The 16,445-nt window shown below is 46.4% G+C and overlaps 1 protein-coding gene and 1 long non-coding RNA gene across 3 annotated transcripts; one reads left to right on the top strand and one right to left on the bottom strand.

The window, feature by feature from the left end:
• The first annotated feature begins 1,361 nt into the window (after nucleotides 1-1,361).
• LOC118095022 (asialoglycoprotein receptor 1) lies at nucleotides 1,362-15,252 on the top strand. Of its 2 annotated transcripts, none has more exons than XM_060281937.2 (9): nucleotides 1,362-1,726; nucleotides 3,249-3,343; nucleotides 6,718-6,840; nucleotides 8,180-8,275; nucleotides 9,537-9,608; nucleotides 10,470-10,562; nucleotides 12,291-12,439; nucleotides 13,226-13,332; nucleotides 15,010-15,252. In XM_060281937.2, exons 2-9 carry the CDS (start codon nucleotides 3,310-3,312, stop codon nucleotides 15,152-15,154), a joined length of 819 nt encoding a protein of 272 aa, XP_060137920.2. In that variant the 5' UTR covers nucleotides 1,362-1,726; nucleotides 3,249-3,309; the 3' UTR covers nucleotides 15,155-15,252. The 2 variants fall into 2 exon arrangements, with proteins under 2 accessions (XP_060137920.2, XP_088511735.1); XM_088655609.1 differs by having other exon boundaries at nucleotides 1,461-1,976.
• Nucleotides 7,237-8,185, bottom strand: LOC148684147 (uncharacterized). Its single transcript, XR_015946619.1, has 2 exons — nucleotides 7,983-8,185; nucleotides 7,237-7,615 (listed from the first exon to the last, which is right to left on the bottom strand). It is a non-coding gene; the product is annotated as an uncharacterized LOC148684147 (long non-coding RNA).
• Nucleotides 15,253-16,445: the final 1,193 nt, after the last annotated feature.

The following is a 16,445-nucleotide window of genomic DNA, read 5'->3' as shown; positions in this document are numbered from 1 at the left end:
GTAGAAGTTGGGGTGGGGCTGCTCCGATGGGAAGGGAGGCATCGCGCTGCCTGTGAGATCCCCGCCCCTCCTGCTTGCACACAAGTAGAAGTTGGGGTGGGGCTGCTCCGATCGGAAGGGAAGCATCGCGCTGCCTGAGAGATCCCCGCCCCTCCTGCTTGCACGCAAGTAGAAGTTGGGGTGGGGCTGCTCCGATGGGAAGGGAGGCATCGCGCTGCCTGAGAGATCCCCGCCCCTCCTGCTTGCACGCAAGTAGAAGTTGGGATGGGGCTGCTCCGATCGGAAGGGAAGCATCGCGCTGCCTGAGAGATCCCCGCCCCTCCTGCTTGCACGCAAGTAGAAGTTGGGGTGGGGTTGCTCCGATCGGAAGGGAGGCATCGCGCTGCCTGAGAGATCCCCGCCCCTCCTGCTTGCACGCAAATAGAAGTTGGGATGGGGCTGCTTCGATGGGAAGGGAGGCATCGCGCTGCCTGTGAGATCCCCGCCCCTCCTGCTTGCACGCAAGCAGAAGTTGGGATGGGGCTGCTCCGATCGGAAGGGAGGCATCGCGCTGCCTGAGAGATCCCCACCCCTCCTGCTTGCAAGCAAGTAGAAGTTGCAATGGGGCTGCTCCGATCGGAAGGGAGGCATCGCACTGCCTGAGAGATCCCCGCCCCTCCTGCTTGCACGCAAGCAGAAGTTGGGATGGGGCTGCTCTGATCGGAAGGGAGGTACCTCAGGTTAAGAACAGTTTCAGGTTAAGAACAGACCTCCAGAACAAATTAAATTCTTAACCCGAGGCACCACTGTATTTATTTATTTATTGATTGATTGATTGATTGTCCCCGGATTCATTGAAAAAAATCTGGTAACCTTACTCTACCTCAGAAGTTTGTGTGTGAGAGACAAACAGATTCTATGAGCTGTGATTCCTGCCTTGCACTGATAGAGGGTCCCCCAACAGCCCCCACTCTGGAGACTAGCAGGAAATGCTGAATAATAAGCCATCTACGCCAAGAAGCCCTGACACGCGTCTGTCAAATGGGGTGAGCTAAGCTACAGTGGCACCTCGGTTTTAAGAACAGTCCGGTTTACGAACGATTCGGTTTACGAACTCCGCAGAACCGGAAACGGTGTCCCGGTTTGCGAACTTTACCTCGGTCTAAGAACGGAATCCGAACGGTGGAAGGGCACCGGCAGCGGGAGGCCTCATTAGGGAAAACGCACCTCGGTTTAAGAACAGTTTCGGTTTAGCAACAGATTTCCGGAACGGATTAAGTTTGTAAACCGAGGTACCACTGTAGTGTCTGTTTTTAAAGTTGCACAGATCAGCAGTTTCAACCAGAAATCTGCACATGCTTGCAGTTTGGAGCATACAGGACAGGAAGGGGGGGGGGGGAGTTACAAAAGTTCTGTTTCTCTTGCCTGCTTGAGTATAGTTCCGCTTTTTCTTTTTGCCTGCTTGAGAAGAGAGGTTCCTCATTTCGTATGCTGGAATAATCCTGTAGGAGATTTTATAGTCTTTCACGATAAAAAGCAGCCACCAGCGGCTAATCGAGGCTGGAGCCCTACGCAGTAAATAAATTGGACCTTCCTCGTTGAACCCGTGTCTGTCTTTAATTGACTGGGGGAAATCCTGCAACAGCACGGGGTTGGACTAGATGACCCCTGGGGTACCTCCCGGCTCTACGCTTCAACTACCTTTGGGAGCCAATCTAAAGGGCTGCCTGTCGGTCCCTTTGAGGAGGTAATGATTCATTTGCCGGAGCTGTAGAAACAACGATTGGTTCAAAAAATCTGGACGCACTCGGGACAAACGGATCGTTGTGTCCCCCCCCCCATGCATCCAGCTCGAGAATTTATCTCCGCTTGTGGGTTTTCTGAAAAGGAAGTGGGGGGGGGCAGCTGAGGCGCGACCTCCTGGGGAGGAAAGGTTGCAACATTTGGGATTTCTGAGTTTGGAGAAAAGCTTGGAGTGAAAGGGGACGTGAAAAGAGGTCTGTATATAACATTAATATGCTGGCCTTGCAAGGAAGCTGAATGTTGGCAGATTCAGGGCATCCTCAGCGCGGAGTCGAACTGTGGAACTCCCTGCCACAGGAGGCAGTGATGGCTTTAAAAGAGAATTAATGGAGGAGGAGAGGGCTATTGGTGGCTGCTAGCCAGAATGCCTATGCTCTGCGTCCGATGCTTCCGAATCCCAGTTGCTGGAAACCACAAGAAGGGAGAGCGGATCTTGTGTTCGAATTCTGCTTGTGGGTTTTCCCACGATGGGCATGCTGGTTGGCCACTGTGAGAACAGGATGCTGGACTAGGTGGGCCACTGGCCTGATCCTGCAGAGCTCTTCTCATGCTCTTAAGTTCTTAGGATGTTCTCCAGGTGACTCCTAGCAGGGTGGAAAATATCTGGGTCTGAAACCAATCCATTTGCCCATATTGGTAAATCAAACAGGAGCATTAACATTGCCGTCACTTTGGGGTGTTCTTTTCCCCACCAGGAAATAGTTCGTAGCTCAGTTTTGTTTTCTCTTTAGAGCAATAATTTGGAGTGTTAAATTTTGAGGTGTCGTCACCAACTGTAGGGTTCTGCACTAAACCAGCTTTCCCCCACCCCATTTGGAAATTCCAGTGTGTCGATATCAGAAAATTGTGGTCATCAATAGGCAATGTTTTGACTTAAACGTTAGTGCCAGGTTAGTGCAAATAAGCCAGAATTCGTGTCAAATTGAGACCTCAGGGTTCCCCCCCCCCGGCTGAAATAATGCTTTTCAAATGCAAAAAAATTAAAATTGATTGTGGGTTGCTAAGTCTGCTGAATCGCACCCTGGGCTATTTGGAAGCTAATTTCGATGAAATACATTTAATCTGAAGGCTGCAATTAGCACCCTACTTTTTCTTTTTGGGTGTTAAACCACCACCCCAAAGACTGGTGCCTGTTTATTTCGTTCATTTTTTTTAAAAAAGGGGGAGCCTGTGTTAATGATTGAGGATATGTTTAATAATCTGTGTATTTTAAATCTGTGTGTCTGATGACGAGGAAATTCCCAATTTGAAGGCAGTGTTTTTGGACTTTGCTCTGCCAATATCTGGCCTAAATCAACTCACAGGCTCCTCTGGGAGGGAGCTGGACAGACCTCTGACTTCTGGGATCTATTGTATAAACTCAGATATATCCACTACTTTGAAAGCATTGGCATAGCCAGGATTTATGTTGCCAGGGGGCAGAATTTTTGCCTTCAAAATCCCACCCCGGTTCCTTCTGGTTCCAGGTTCTCGTGCCCTCTCTGAACCAGAGTGATCCAGCGTTGCCAAGCCACTAGATCCCCAAAAATGGAGGACAAGGAGGAGGACCTGAGCAGCGGAGGTAGGTGTCTCTCCCCATCCCCCATCTCCGTCTTTCACAAAGCCTCATCTTGTTTGTTTTAGCATATTTCTTACCCCGAATGCGCCCAGGCGATGGCTTCGGTCGAGGCGGCTGCCACCGTTCCAGGCGCCACATAAAAACCCATTCCACTTCTGTAAGAAACCAATCTTTTAGTGCGGCGGCACCTTTGGAACTCCCCGCCTATTGATATCAGGTGGGAACTTGATCGGCGCCTGCTAAAAATATTATTATCCAGGGAAACCTACCCAGGAGTTTAGAAAGTGGATGCAAGTTTTAATCTGTTTTCAAAAGTTTTAAATTCTTGTTGCTAATTTTTAATTTGCATTTTTTTTAAAAAATCTTTTTGGTTTTTGTTTGTAAACCGCCTTGAGGTTTGTTTGTTTTTTTAAATCAAGCAGTTCCTAAATTCTATGAAATCAGTTGCTCAATCAATCCAGCCATTCGCTACAAGATCCCAGGGAGGGTTATAACAATGAAATTATCATCATCATCATCATCATCATCATCATCATCATCATCATCAAACTTGAGAGAGATCAGGGTTCAGTTGCTCCCCACTTAGCCTTGAAACTTGCTGGGGGGAGGGTTTTAATAAGGAATGGGGAAAAATTATAATCTATCTTAAAAACCATTGTAAACAATTAAAATCGTAAGTAGGATTGGAATAACCCATGTAGTTTAATGGTGAACTTTAGACGTAATGAAGGTGTAAAACAGGCATGGCCCACAGGTAGATCGCGATCTACCGGTGGAAAATATCTTTGAAAATGAGATATTAATTCTGAAAAATAACATTTTTCTGAGGGCCCGTGCAGAAGAAAAATCATTTTGGAAGTTTGTGCCCAGACAGAAATTTCCAAATTTGAGAAGATGCAGTGCAATTTTACACTCATGTTTTGGTTCTACTTATTTGTGTGAATCTGCATTTTCATATTTAACAAATGACAAAGGAGTTTGTGCATGCTTTTATGCAACTCTCTCCCAAGAAATCTCTAAAAGTTTCTGTTGTCCCCCGTAATAAAAGTATTTGCGCAGTGCTTCCCCCAAAAAGGTTACCAAATCTGGTCACCCCCCTTTCTTTCTCCCTAAAAAAGCTCAACAACTTTGAGCCGAACCCCCCAAAATGGGGGTAGATCACCGCCAGATTTTAATTCTGAAAGTAGATCACAGTCTCTTGGAAGTTGGCCACCCCTGGTGTAAAAGATTTGGATTATTATAAAAAATGCAGGAGGAAAGGGCTAATTGAAGGCAGCCCTGTTTAGGGAAGCTTTTAATGTTTAATAGATTATTGTGTTTTAATATTCTGTTGGAAGCTGCCCAGAGTGGCTGGGGAAACCCAGCCAGATGGGTGGGGTATAAATAATAATAATAATAATAATAATAATAATAATAATAATAATAATAATTAATAACAAAAGGACCCACAAAGGGGAGGAGGGAAGCCCAGGAGATTCTGTGGAATCTTGTTTCTATACTGCATGTACATATGCCATTGCAAAATTTCAATCTGAAAAACTCAAATAAATTTTCAAAAAGAAAGAAAGGAAAGAAACTCGCTTGGGGGTGATATGAGAGAGTCCCTGCTTCTCTCATCAGCCTAACCTTCGGCACGAGTCGAACTTCTAAAGGTCACTTGTAACAACATGGAATATGATTTTAAAATTGGACTGTTACGAATACTGTATAGGATTCTATAGACGTGCATGAATAAGGATAAAATAATGCAACCAGGAGGGGGAGTGGAGGGAAGTCAATTAAGATGTATGAGTTAAAATTTTGATTATGATGTTCTTTTGGGGGGTTGGTTTTTTTGGGGGATTATTAGAAAATTAATAAATTGTATCAAAAAAGAAGAAAAAAGAAGAAAACTTTATACCACTCATGATTTTTTAAGAGTGGAAAATCGCAAGCCTGAGTTCTCATGTAACACTAAGGCAAAACATAGTTTAGCTTTAGCTTCTGCAAGCAGTAGGAGAAGGGCAAGCAGCTGCAGTTTTAGCTCCTTGCAAAAAATAAATAAATGAGGGGGGACCCGTGTGTCCCCCCCACTTTTTAGCTGTGATGCCTGGAGTTCTCTTCCATCCCTACAATTCTATGATTCTAACCTCAAAACAGGTGCAAAAACAGCATACAGTATATATATATATATTACAGGTTAATATAAAAAGAAGAAAACCAGTTCAATCTATAAACCAATTCCGTATATAATAACAACACCGACATTCAAAAACAATGGAAGATTTCGTTTCAGTACTGGGATAAAGACCCCATCTTCAAAGCTTCGTTGGCAAAGATGCAGGGCTCTCCTTCTGCGTAGGACCTTAGACTGAGGCTGGATCTACACTGTTCTGAAAAAAACGCTTAAAAAAAAGGATTGTGGCTCTCAATGCAATTTCCCATTGACATTGCTGCTCTATATCACCCTCTGCTGGCACGTTGAGGAGCCTGTCATTTACAATTCCAATGACAGGCTCCTCAACACACTGGGGAGTCACCAAAAGTTAACCCTTTAGGGTCAGAGGACAGCTCTTTTTTGCGGCTGAGCTAAACGCTGTCCCAAAGTGAGAGTGCTGCCTATAACACATTTTTAATGTTTTAACTGACTAGCTTAGAGTTTGGATGGCCACCTCTCAGGGATTCTTCAGCTGTAATTCCTGTGTGGCCTGGGGTTGGTCTAGATCACCCTTGGGGGTCCCCCTCAAACTCTGAAATACTAGGACAGGGGTCAGCAAACTTTTTCAGCAGGGGGGCGGTCCACTGTCCCTCAGACCTTGCAGGGGGCCGGTCTATATATATAAAAGGATGTCATATAGAAGAGGGAGAAAGGTTGTTTTCTGCTGCTCCAGAGAAGCGGACACGGAGCAATGGATTCAAACTACAAAAAAGAAGATTCCACCTAAACATTAGGAAGAACTTCCTGACAGTAAGAGCTGTTTGGCAGTGGAATTTGCTGCCAAGGAGTGTGGTGGAGTCTCCTTCTTTGGAGGTCTTTAAGGAGAGGCTTGACAGGCATATGTCAAGAATGCTTTGACGGTGTTTCCTGTTCGCAGGGGATTGGACTGGATGGCCCTTGTGGTCTCTTCCAATTCTATGATTCTATATTTTGGAAGGTAAAAAAATGAACGAATTCCTATGCACCACAAATAACCCAGAGATACATTTTAAATGAAAGGACACATTCTACTCATGTAAAAAACACGCTGATTCCTGGACCGTCCATGGGCCGGATTGAGAAGGCGATTGGGCCACATCCGGCCCCCGGGCCTTAGTTTGCCTACCCATGTTCTACGAGAGTGCAAGCAGGCAAGGTGGGAAGGCAGTAAAAGCGTGAAAAGGCTTCTTTATCCCTGCAGAATTCGGCCTGCGCCCCTCAGACTCCTGGGGACAGCGTGTCTGCCCTGGCCACCGCCTGGTGTTCGTCTTGCTGGGACTCGTCTGCGTCTTCACCATTGCCGTCGCCGTGTTCGGATTAACGGGTGAGTGGCTCGGCGGGTGAGATGTTGAGCTCCCTTGGGTGCGGGTGTGGCAAAGAGGGAAGCAAAAACAAAACAAAACAGGGTGGGACCCCCCGTGCAACAGCCAGGTGTCGTGTCCACGATTGTGTGAGGATATGGAAAGGTGTTGGTGCTGACCTTGAAAGCCCTAAACGGCCTCGGTCCAGTAGACCTGAAGGAGCATCTCCACCCCCATCGTTCTGCCCGGACACTGAGGTCCAGAGCCGAGGGCCTTCTGGCGGTTCCCTCCCTGCGAGAAGTGAGGTTACAGGGAACCAGGTAGAGGGCCTTCTCGGTGGTGGCACCCGCCCTGTGGAATGCCCTCCCATTCAGATGTCAAGGAAATAAACAACTCTCTGACTTTTAGAAGGCATCTGAAGGCAGCCCTGTTTAGGGAAGTTTTTAATGTTTGATGTTTTATTGTGTATTTTGTTGGAAGCCGCCCAGAGTGGCTGGGGAAACCCAGCCAGATAGGCGGGGTATTAATAATAATAATAATAATAATAATAATAATAGGCACAACAACAGAATGCCTAGCCACGCTTTTTCAATAACAAGAATACAAAGCTGAAAACAAATGAACGGCAGCTAAAATATTATGTTCACATGGTCTAGTCTTTCCCCTGTCCACCCCCCAAATATTTCTGAAGAGGGTCTCTTCCCCAGTCTTCAGAGAGTAGCTGGAAGTGGGGAGGCAGAAAAAGGTCCTCCTTTCCTTCCACTCTGCAGTTTTAATCTGAAATATTAGGTGCACTACCTTGCCCAGAGGGACCCAGGTGGCGCTGTGGTTAAACCACTGAGCCTAGGGCTTGCTGATCAGAAGGTCGGCGGTTCGAATCCCTGTGACGGGGTGAGCTCCCGTTGCTTGGTCCCAGCTCCTGCCAACCTAGCAGTTTGAAAGCACGTCAAAATGCAAGTAGATAAATAAGGACTGCTACAGCGGGAAGGTAAACGGCGTTTCCATGTGCTGCTCTGGTTTGCCAGAAGCGGCTTTGTCATGCTGGCCACATGACCTGGAAGCTATACGCCGGCTCCATCGGCCAATAATGCGAGATGAGCGCGCAACCCCAGAGTCGGTCACGACTGGACCTAATGGTCAGGGGTCCCTTTACCTTTACCTTTACCTTGCCCAGAGCTCAGAAACTGATCGCTCTGGATGAAATTTCCTGTCGTAAAAAGCGCCTAGAACGATTACGATTTGGAATTGTATCGCCGTGACTCACATTGGATTGTTATTAATGAAAAATTAATTAAAAATATATTTAAAAAGCCAAAGGCGCCTAGAAGAATGGGAGTTTCGAATGCTGCTCCCTCTCCCCAGGTCGGAAATCTGTCGACGAATTGAGAGGGATGGAGGAGACTTTGAAGGGCGTCAACCGCACAGTCTCGGCGGAGCTGGCCGATCTGAAAAAAAAGGGTGAGTCCAGGAAACAGGTCTTCTTTCCAAGCGTATTCCGCCAAATAACCCTCCAAGTTTCCAAGTTTAAAGCTTGAACTTAAAATTATTGCTGTTTTAGGGGTTGTCTGGAACGGATCAATCTGTTTCGCATTACTTTCTGTGGGAAAGCGCGCCTTGGTTTCGGGAACTCTTTGGTTTCGTAACGGACTTCCGGAACGGATTAAGTCCGAGAACCAAGATACCGCTGTATATAGAAAGGAGCAAACCCGTGATATTTTAGGGAGCAGGCTAGCAGGCGGGGCCCATGACTTACATCCTGGGAGCCTACACAACGCAAAACCCTGTTGCTGTTTTATTTGTTTTTCATCTTTCCGGAGCCTCCGCGAGGAAAAGGGAAAGGGGCTGAGGGAGGAGGAGAGGGCTGACTGGGTGGCTGGGCAACCTTCATGGTAACAGATTGATCCGTTCCAGACAACCTCTAAAACAGCAATAACATGACAAAGCCGCTTCTGGCGAACCAGAGCAGCCACACGGAAACACCGTTTACCTTCCCGCCAGAGCGGTACCTATTTATCTATTTATCAGATTGACTTTAGGGCAGGGGTTTCCAACAAAATTTTCTCGAGAACCCCTCATCGAGCCGCTATTGTGACAAGGACCCCCATTTTTATAAGAGTCCAGGGAGGAGGGAGGGGAATGGAGAAGACAGGGTACCTGCGCAGTAGCGCACAAATGAAGCCGACGCGCGCAAAGCATCTTGGGGAGGTGAGCGTTAGTAGAATGCGCGCGCTGCCTCTTTGCAAAACAGTAGTGTTTGTAAAGCGCCACCTAACGGCATACAGCAGAACTACTGCCTCTATCTAATTCTAGTTTTGCGCTAGACTCTGCTCATGCAGGAAGCGGCCAAAACAAAAAATCTGTTATCATACGAAATATATTTAATATATTTTTTATTCTAATAGCATCTTGCGGACCCCCCTGGGGGTCCGCGGACCACCTGTTGGGAACCACTGCTTTAGGGAGCAGGCTAGCAGGCGGGGCCCATGACTTACATCCTAGGAGCCTACACAACACAAAACACTGTTGCTGTATGTAGGTTTTATTTTATTTGGTTTTTATCTTATATTTTGGAAATGTACATCCAGTTTTTTTATTCAACTTTTTTGGGGACCCCCCAAGAGAGTGGGGCCCTAAGCTATAGCTTGTTTAGCTTATACGTAAATCCGGCATTGTCCCCAAACCATTTTCCCCCGACCTCACCTCTTTCTGCTGGTTCTAGAGGCAGAGGATTTGAAACAGCTGGTGAAGATTGAACATATGTTGCAAAACCTGACCGAGGAGGCGAAGGAAGGTGGGTCCGCGCAGAAGCAGATGTGAGACAGATGTGAGGTTCCCCCCCGTGTGAGGGGAGGTGCTGGTTGCAGCTGGATTTAGAGCAGGCTGTATCCTATCAAGAAGGATAGCCTACTGACAATCTGGAACGTGTCCAGAAGAGGGCAACCAAAATGGTCAAAGGCCTGGAAACGATGCCTTATGAGGAACAGTTTAGGGAGCTGGGTATGTTTAGCCTGGAGAAGAGAAGGTTAAGGGGTGATATAATAGCCATGTTCAAATATATGAAATGATGTCATACAGAGGAGGGAGAAAGGTTGTTTTCTGCTGCTCCAGAGAAGCGGACACAGAGCAATGGATTCAAACTACAAGAAAGAAGATTCCACCTAAACATTAGGAAGAACATCCTGACAGTAAGAGCTGTTCGGCAGTGGAATTTGCTGCCAAGGAGTGTGGTGGAGTCTCCTTCTTTGGAGGTCTTTAAGCGGAGGCTTGACAGGCATATGTCAGAAATGCTTTGATGGCGTTTCCTGCTCGGCAGGGGGTTGGACTGGATGGCCTCTTGTAGTCTCTTCCAACTCTATGATTCTAATTTATATCCCTCATTTTCCTATGCCCGAGGTAGACATTGCCTACAAAAAGTATATGTAATACGAAAAGCTAAAAACACCTAGGAGATAATGGTTAAAAAGCAATTAAGCCATAACAGAATGAAAACGGCGTGAGAAAACAGATCTATTAAACTACAGGTAACAAAAACAGCATAGCCCTCTTAAACAGCCCTTTGCTTAGAAAACGGTCAGTCCTTGAAGATGCATTGGGGGGGGGTCTCAAGGAGAATCATATAGAATGACCCTCATTTCCCTTTCGCCTGATCCAGTGAAGACCCACTTCCAGGAGCAGATCTCTAAACTGCGGACCAGCATGCGGACCCACAATTGTGAAGTGGAGAGCATTAAAAGCAACAAGACAGGTCAGGAATTAATTAATCGGGGAGCAGCACTCAAGCGTCTGTTTGGAGAAGGGGGGGCATAACTGTGGAAAGGTAGCTCATACAATAATTCTCAACGTCTCCAGGTCATAAAGTGTGCATTTCTGTGTATTTATATTGCAAATTGCCCTGTCATCCTCGGATGAAGGGCGGTACGAAATAATAATAATAATAATAATAATAATAATAATAATAATAATAGGAAGTAGCTTCTTCAGTGGATTAGAGCATATATTGGGGAACCTGTCTTGCAAATACTCCAAATGACCTAGTTCTCTGTCCAGTTCTGGGCAGCACAATTTAAAAAGGAGATGGACAAAATGGATGGTGTGCAGAGGAGGGAGACTAAGATGATCAAGGGTCTGGAAACCAAGCCTGATGAGGAACGGTTGAGGGAGCTGGGGATGTTTAGCCTGGAAAAGAGGAGACTGAGAGGAGATAGGATAGGCACCTTTTAAATATCTCAAGGTCTGCCCCCCTGGAGCAAGCTTGGATTCTCCTGCTCTGGTGGGCAAGACCCGAACCCATGGCTTCAAGTGACAAGAAAGGAGATTCCGACTAAACATCAGGAAGGACTTCCTTACATTTAGAGCTGTTCGACAGTGGAACGGTCTCCCTCTCCTTCCTTGGTGGTCATTTTAAGCGATTCTGTCAGGGATGCTGTAGCTGAGATTCTTACATTGCAGAGGGGGGTTGGACTAGATGAGCCTTGGGGTCCCTTCCAACTACAGTGGTACCTTGGTTCCCAAACACAGAAAACCCGGGAGTAAGTGTTCCGGTTTTCAAACCTTTTCCGGAAGCCGAACGTCCAATGCGGCTGTCGGCTATTGTTTCCGGGGCGCCTGCACCAATCAGAAGCTGGTTTTTGAACATTTTGGAAGTCAAACGGACTTCCGGAATGGATTAAGTTCAAGAACAAAAGTACCACTGTATTTGGCGCTTTTGTTTTTGCTATTTATTTTGCATTTTTGTTTTTGAGGCTTCTTTGGTTAACGTGTTTTTGTGACTGTGTGGAACCCAGTTCAGCTCCCCCCGATGATTGTGTGACTGCGGAAATGGATAAAAAAGCCCCCCCCCCCAGCAAAACAAGGACTATGATCAGTGCAGCTAAGAATTTATTTATTTTTTATTTTTATCATCTACAATACTGTTCTATTTATTTTATAGTACAGTACATTGATTACTGCTTTCATTTTATGGATCCATGATCTCGTTAGATAGTAAAATTCATGTTAAATTGCTGTCTTAGGGGTTGTTTTTAAAAGTCTGGAACGGATAAATCTGTTTTGCATGACTTTCTATGGGAAAGCGCGCCTCGCTTTTGGAACGCTTTGGTTTTGGAATGGACTTCCGGAACGGATTAAGTTCGAGAACCAAGGGACTATTGCAGGCATCCCCAAACTTCGGCCCTCCAGATGTTTTGGACTATAATTCCCATCTTCCCCAACCACTGGTCCTGTTAGCTAGGGATCATGGGAGTTGTAGGCCAAAACATCTGGAAGGCTGCAGTTTGGGGATGCCTGGACTATTGTATACGATTTCATGGTTCTGTGAAGTTTTTACCAGCTATCCCACAGGGGGAACCACAGAAGGAATATCTTGCAAATACTCAGAGTGATCTTCGCCAGCCGACTCTTTTTCGTAAGGCAGTGTGCGGATCAGAGTTTGACCTCTCTGTCATTCTTTACCCCCCCCCCCAAAAAAAAACAGTGGGAAGCCACTGTTGCCTCAAAGGTTGGCTCCCATTTAAGAGCAGCTGCTACTGGCTCTCCAAAACGGACAAGTCTTGGGACGAAGCCAAGCTCGACTGCGAAGATAAAGACGCCCACCTGGTCATCATCACCAGCTACCTGGAGCAGGTAGGTTGGCCTGAGAGATGCGGGGAACTGTAGGCGGGGGAAACACCTTTGAAGGTGACCTGGAAACTGCAACTAATCCAGAATGCGGCAGCTAGACTGGTGACTGGGAGTGGCCGCCGAGACCATATAAGACCTCCATTGGCTCCCAGGACGTTTCCGAGCACAATTCAAAGTGTTGCTGCTCACCTTGAAAGCCCTAAACGGCCTCGGCCCAGTAGACCTGAAGGAGCGTCTCCTCCCCCATTGTTCAGCCCGGACACAGAGGTCCAGCTCCGAGGGTCTTCTAGCGGTTCTCTCCCTGCGAGAAGTGAGGTTACAGGGAACCAGGCAGAGGGCCTTCTCGGTGGTGGCGCCTGCCCTGTGGAACGCCCTCCCACCAGATGTCAAGGAAACAAGCAACTATCTGACTTTTTAGAAGACATCTGAAGGCAGCCGTTTTTAATGTTGGAAATTTTATTGTGTTTTCTGTTGGGAGCTGGCCAGAATGGCTGGGGAAACCAAGCCAAATGGGCGGGGTATAAATAAGAAATAATAATAATAATAATAATAATAATAATAATAATAATAATAATAATTGCTGCTGCATTGGGACAAACAGCAAACCGTGGAAAATGCAACGGATGTTTGTTCCGATCCAATGCTAAATCAATGGGGTTTTCCTGGGAAGCACAGAAGGAACTATGTACGAGCCCTAAGAAATGCATTTAATAACGCCAACTAAAACCGCGATATGCCCCCAGTGACACCATTTTTTTCTTCTGCCCTGCCTCCTCTCTCTCTCGCCAGCAATTTGTGGCCCAGCTCACGAAACCCCGGAACACCTGGATCGGCTTGTCCATGGCTAGCGGCGTCTGGAAGTGGGTGGACGGGACGGCCTACACCATCCGCAGAATGTGAGTTTGACCCCTTGCCCTTCTGGTGCCCAGTGCCCCTCCGAGCCCCAAAACTCGCAGGATGCTCTGGCAAAACCATAGAGCGGCAGCCTCGCGACGCCCTAGACTGCCAGTTTTCTCGGGGACGTTCCACGGCAGGTGGCCTTGCTTGCCTGAAGCTTCGCCCTTCGAAGGGCAGTTGCCCAAAGTGGGGTGGTACTATCGCCAAACACATCACTTCTGGTCCATGGGCCACCCTAGCCTCTAGAACAGGGGGTTCCCAAACTAAGGCCCGGGGGCCGGATGCGGCCCAATCGTCTTCTAAAGCTGGCCCGTGGACGGTCCGGGAATCAGCATGTTTTTACATGAGTAGAATGTGTTCTTTTATTTAAAGTGCATCTCTGGGTTATTTGTGGGGCATAGGAATTCATTCATCCCCCCCCCCAAAATATAGTCCGGCCCCCCACAAGTTCTGAGGGATAGTGGACCGGCCCCCTGCTGAAAAAGTTTGCTGACAAAATTTGCACCCTGGGCTTTTTAGACTTTTCTATGGCTTAATTGCTTTTTAACCATTATCTCTTAGGTGTTTTTAGCTTTTCATATTACATATACTTTTTGTGGGCAATGACTGCCTCGGGCATAGGAAAATAAGGGATATAAATTAGAATCATAGATTCGTAGAGTTGGAAGAGACCCCAAGGGCCATCCAGTCCAACCCCCTGCCAAGCAGGAAACACCACCAAAGCATTCTTGACATATGCCTGTCAAGTCTCTGCTTAAAGACCTCCAAAGAAGGAGACTCCACCGCACTCCTTGGCAGCAAATTCCACTGCCGAACAGCTCTTACTGCCAGGAAGTTCTTCCTAATGTTGAGGTGGAATCTTCTTTCTTGTAGCTTGAATCCATTGCTCCGTGTCCACTTCTCTGGAGCAGCAGAAAACAACCTTTCTCCCTCCTCTATATGACACCCTTTTATGGATGTTATCAGTGTCAGTCCTTTTCCCGTGGTTAAGGGCACGGAGAGCCCACACGCAGTGTCCTTTTGTAAGGTTCCATGTGCTGGGTATATAATTCAAGAGGATATTTTGCTTTGTAAATGTGAGGTTCTTCTGTACCGTCCTGTTGATGGTTTCAGTTCCCTCCTGCCAGAAATCTTTCAATATAGGACAATGAAAAAACATACGTTTTAGAGAAGCAATATCCCTATTGCATCTCCAGCAGTTCAATACCTTAGACAGCCCTTTTTTTAAAAAACAAACGTACAGTGGTGCCTCGCAAGACGAATTTAATTCATTCCACGAGTCAATTTGTTTTGCGAAAAATTCGTCTTGCACATCGCGGTTTCCCATAGGAATGCATTGAAATTTCTTTTTTTTTTTTTGCCCACAGGAACACATTAATTAAATTTCAATGCATTCCTATGGGAAACCGAGATTCGCAAGATGAATTTTTCGCAAAATGAATTCGTCTTGCGAGTCACCATCGGATCACAAGACGCATTCGTCTTGCGAAAAATTCTTCTTGCAGGGCTTTCGTCTTGCGAGGTACCACTGTGATGGGGTCCAGTATATTCCAAATATTATTTTTTGTTGCATGTGGCTCTCTGATCTGATCTGAACCTTCGCGGGAGCATTGAAAATGTGCAGCGGTTTTGCTCAGGGTGCCACTTTTCCTTCCTTCCTCTCGCTCTCGTTGCAGAGACTGGCGGCCCGGGGAACCAGACAACTTCTCCATCCAGATGCCGTACCACCCGGCCCACTGCGCTCACCTCTACCGCGACGGGCTTTGGAGTGACGAGAGCTGCAGCCGCCGCTACAACTGGGTGTGCGAGATGAACGGCTGAGTCGCCGGGACGAAGAGCGAGCCAGCATGGAGCCCACGGGCGTGCCAGGCCGCTCGGCCTCTTCCAAAGCAAATAAAGAGAAACATTTCACAAAGAAAGGGGGCGCACCTTGTCATCATTGTCTATTTCCGGAACGTTTTCCTTTCTCGCGGTTTCTACCGATAACTTTATTGCTTTGTCCTTATGGCAAACTGCGTTGACTTTGAAGTACAGTGGTACTTCAAACTTGGAACCCAAACACTGCAAACCCGGAAGTACGTGTTCCAGTTTGCGAACCTTTTTCGGAAGCCGAACGTGCTCCGTTTTGAGTGTCACGCTGAGGTCTGTCTGTTTTTGCTACTTATTTTGTGTTTAGATTTGTGTGGCTCTTTGTTCATTGCTTATTGCTTTCATTTTATGGATCCATGATCTCGTTATATAGTAAAATCCAAGTCAGATTGCTGTTTTAGGGGTTGTTTTTAAAAGTCTGGAACGGATTAATCCGTTTTGCGTGACTTTCTATGGGAAAGCGCTGTTGGATTTTTTGAATAGTCAAGTTACTTTAGAGCCGGTCTAATGTAAATACTGTCTGTTTAAGAGAAACAGGTGTCTGTGTTTCTGTTAATTGCTCACAGGCGTGGGCTCTGCTTCTTGTATATAAGGCTCTGCCAGAAAGCCTTCTGCATCTCTTAGTTAGATCTTTCAGGTTACAGGTAGGTAGCCGTGTTGGTCTGGATCGAAGTAAAATAAAAAAATTCCTTCAGTAGCACCTTAAAGACCAACTAAGTTTTTATTTTGGTATGAGCTTTCGTGTGCATGCACACTTCTTCAGATAGATCTTTCAGTTTGATTCATCTCTTAGTAGATCACACTCTCAGTTGTTCAGTTTAAGAGATTCCTTAGTTGAATCTTAGTATGATTGCTTAGTTATAATGCTAGTTTGCTGTTAATTCTCGGGTAGTTTAATGGGAGTTAGTGGGAGGTTTGGAATGTGGGAGAAAGCATTTATCTTTAGTTTAAAGCCTCTTTAGATTCAGTTTGTTTTTCAGTTAAAGAAACCCAACCGTTTGTATTTTCATCTGCATACTTTTACAAGTGTGCAGCTAGTAAGGGGTTTCATATAAGGGAAATAATACCCTACGTTCTTGGTGTTTTCTTAGCCAGGTCAACTTCTGACTGTGTATACCCTGCGTGAAGCGTACTTTAAAGGGCCGCTGGAAACTGGGATATATGGTTTAGATTAAGCAAGTTTCAATACCCAGTTATCTCCTATATTATTCTTATTATTTTCCAAAAAGCGCGCCTCGGTTTT

Source organism: Zootoca vivipara, chromosome 12 (assembly GCF_965207765.1).
Source record: "Zootoca vivipara chromosome 12, rZooViv2.hap1.1, whole genome shotgun sequence".
Taxonomy (NCBI): domain Eukaryota; kingdom Metazoa; phylum Chordata; class Lepidosauria; order Squamata; family Lacertidae; genus Zootoca; species Zootoca vivipara.
The sequence above is the reverse complement of the archived record's forward strand: the minus strand, read 5'-3'. Positions and strand labels throughout refer to the sequence as shown.

Excerpts from the sequence above, each read along its gene's own strand:
- LOC118095022 (XM_060281937.2), top strand. The coding sequence starts at position 3,310 with ATGGAGGACAAGGAGGAGGACCTGAGCAGCGGAG. Across the intron at positions 9,609-10,469 it reads GACCGAGGAGGCGAAGGAAG|TGAAGACCCACTTCCAGGAG; the intron begins GTGGGTCCGCGC and ends CGCCTGATCCAG. Across the intron at positions 10,563-12,290 it reads CATTAAAAGCAACAAGACAG|TGGGAAGCCACTGTTGCCTC; the intron begins GTCAGGAATTAA and ends AAAAAAAAACAG.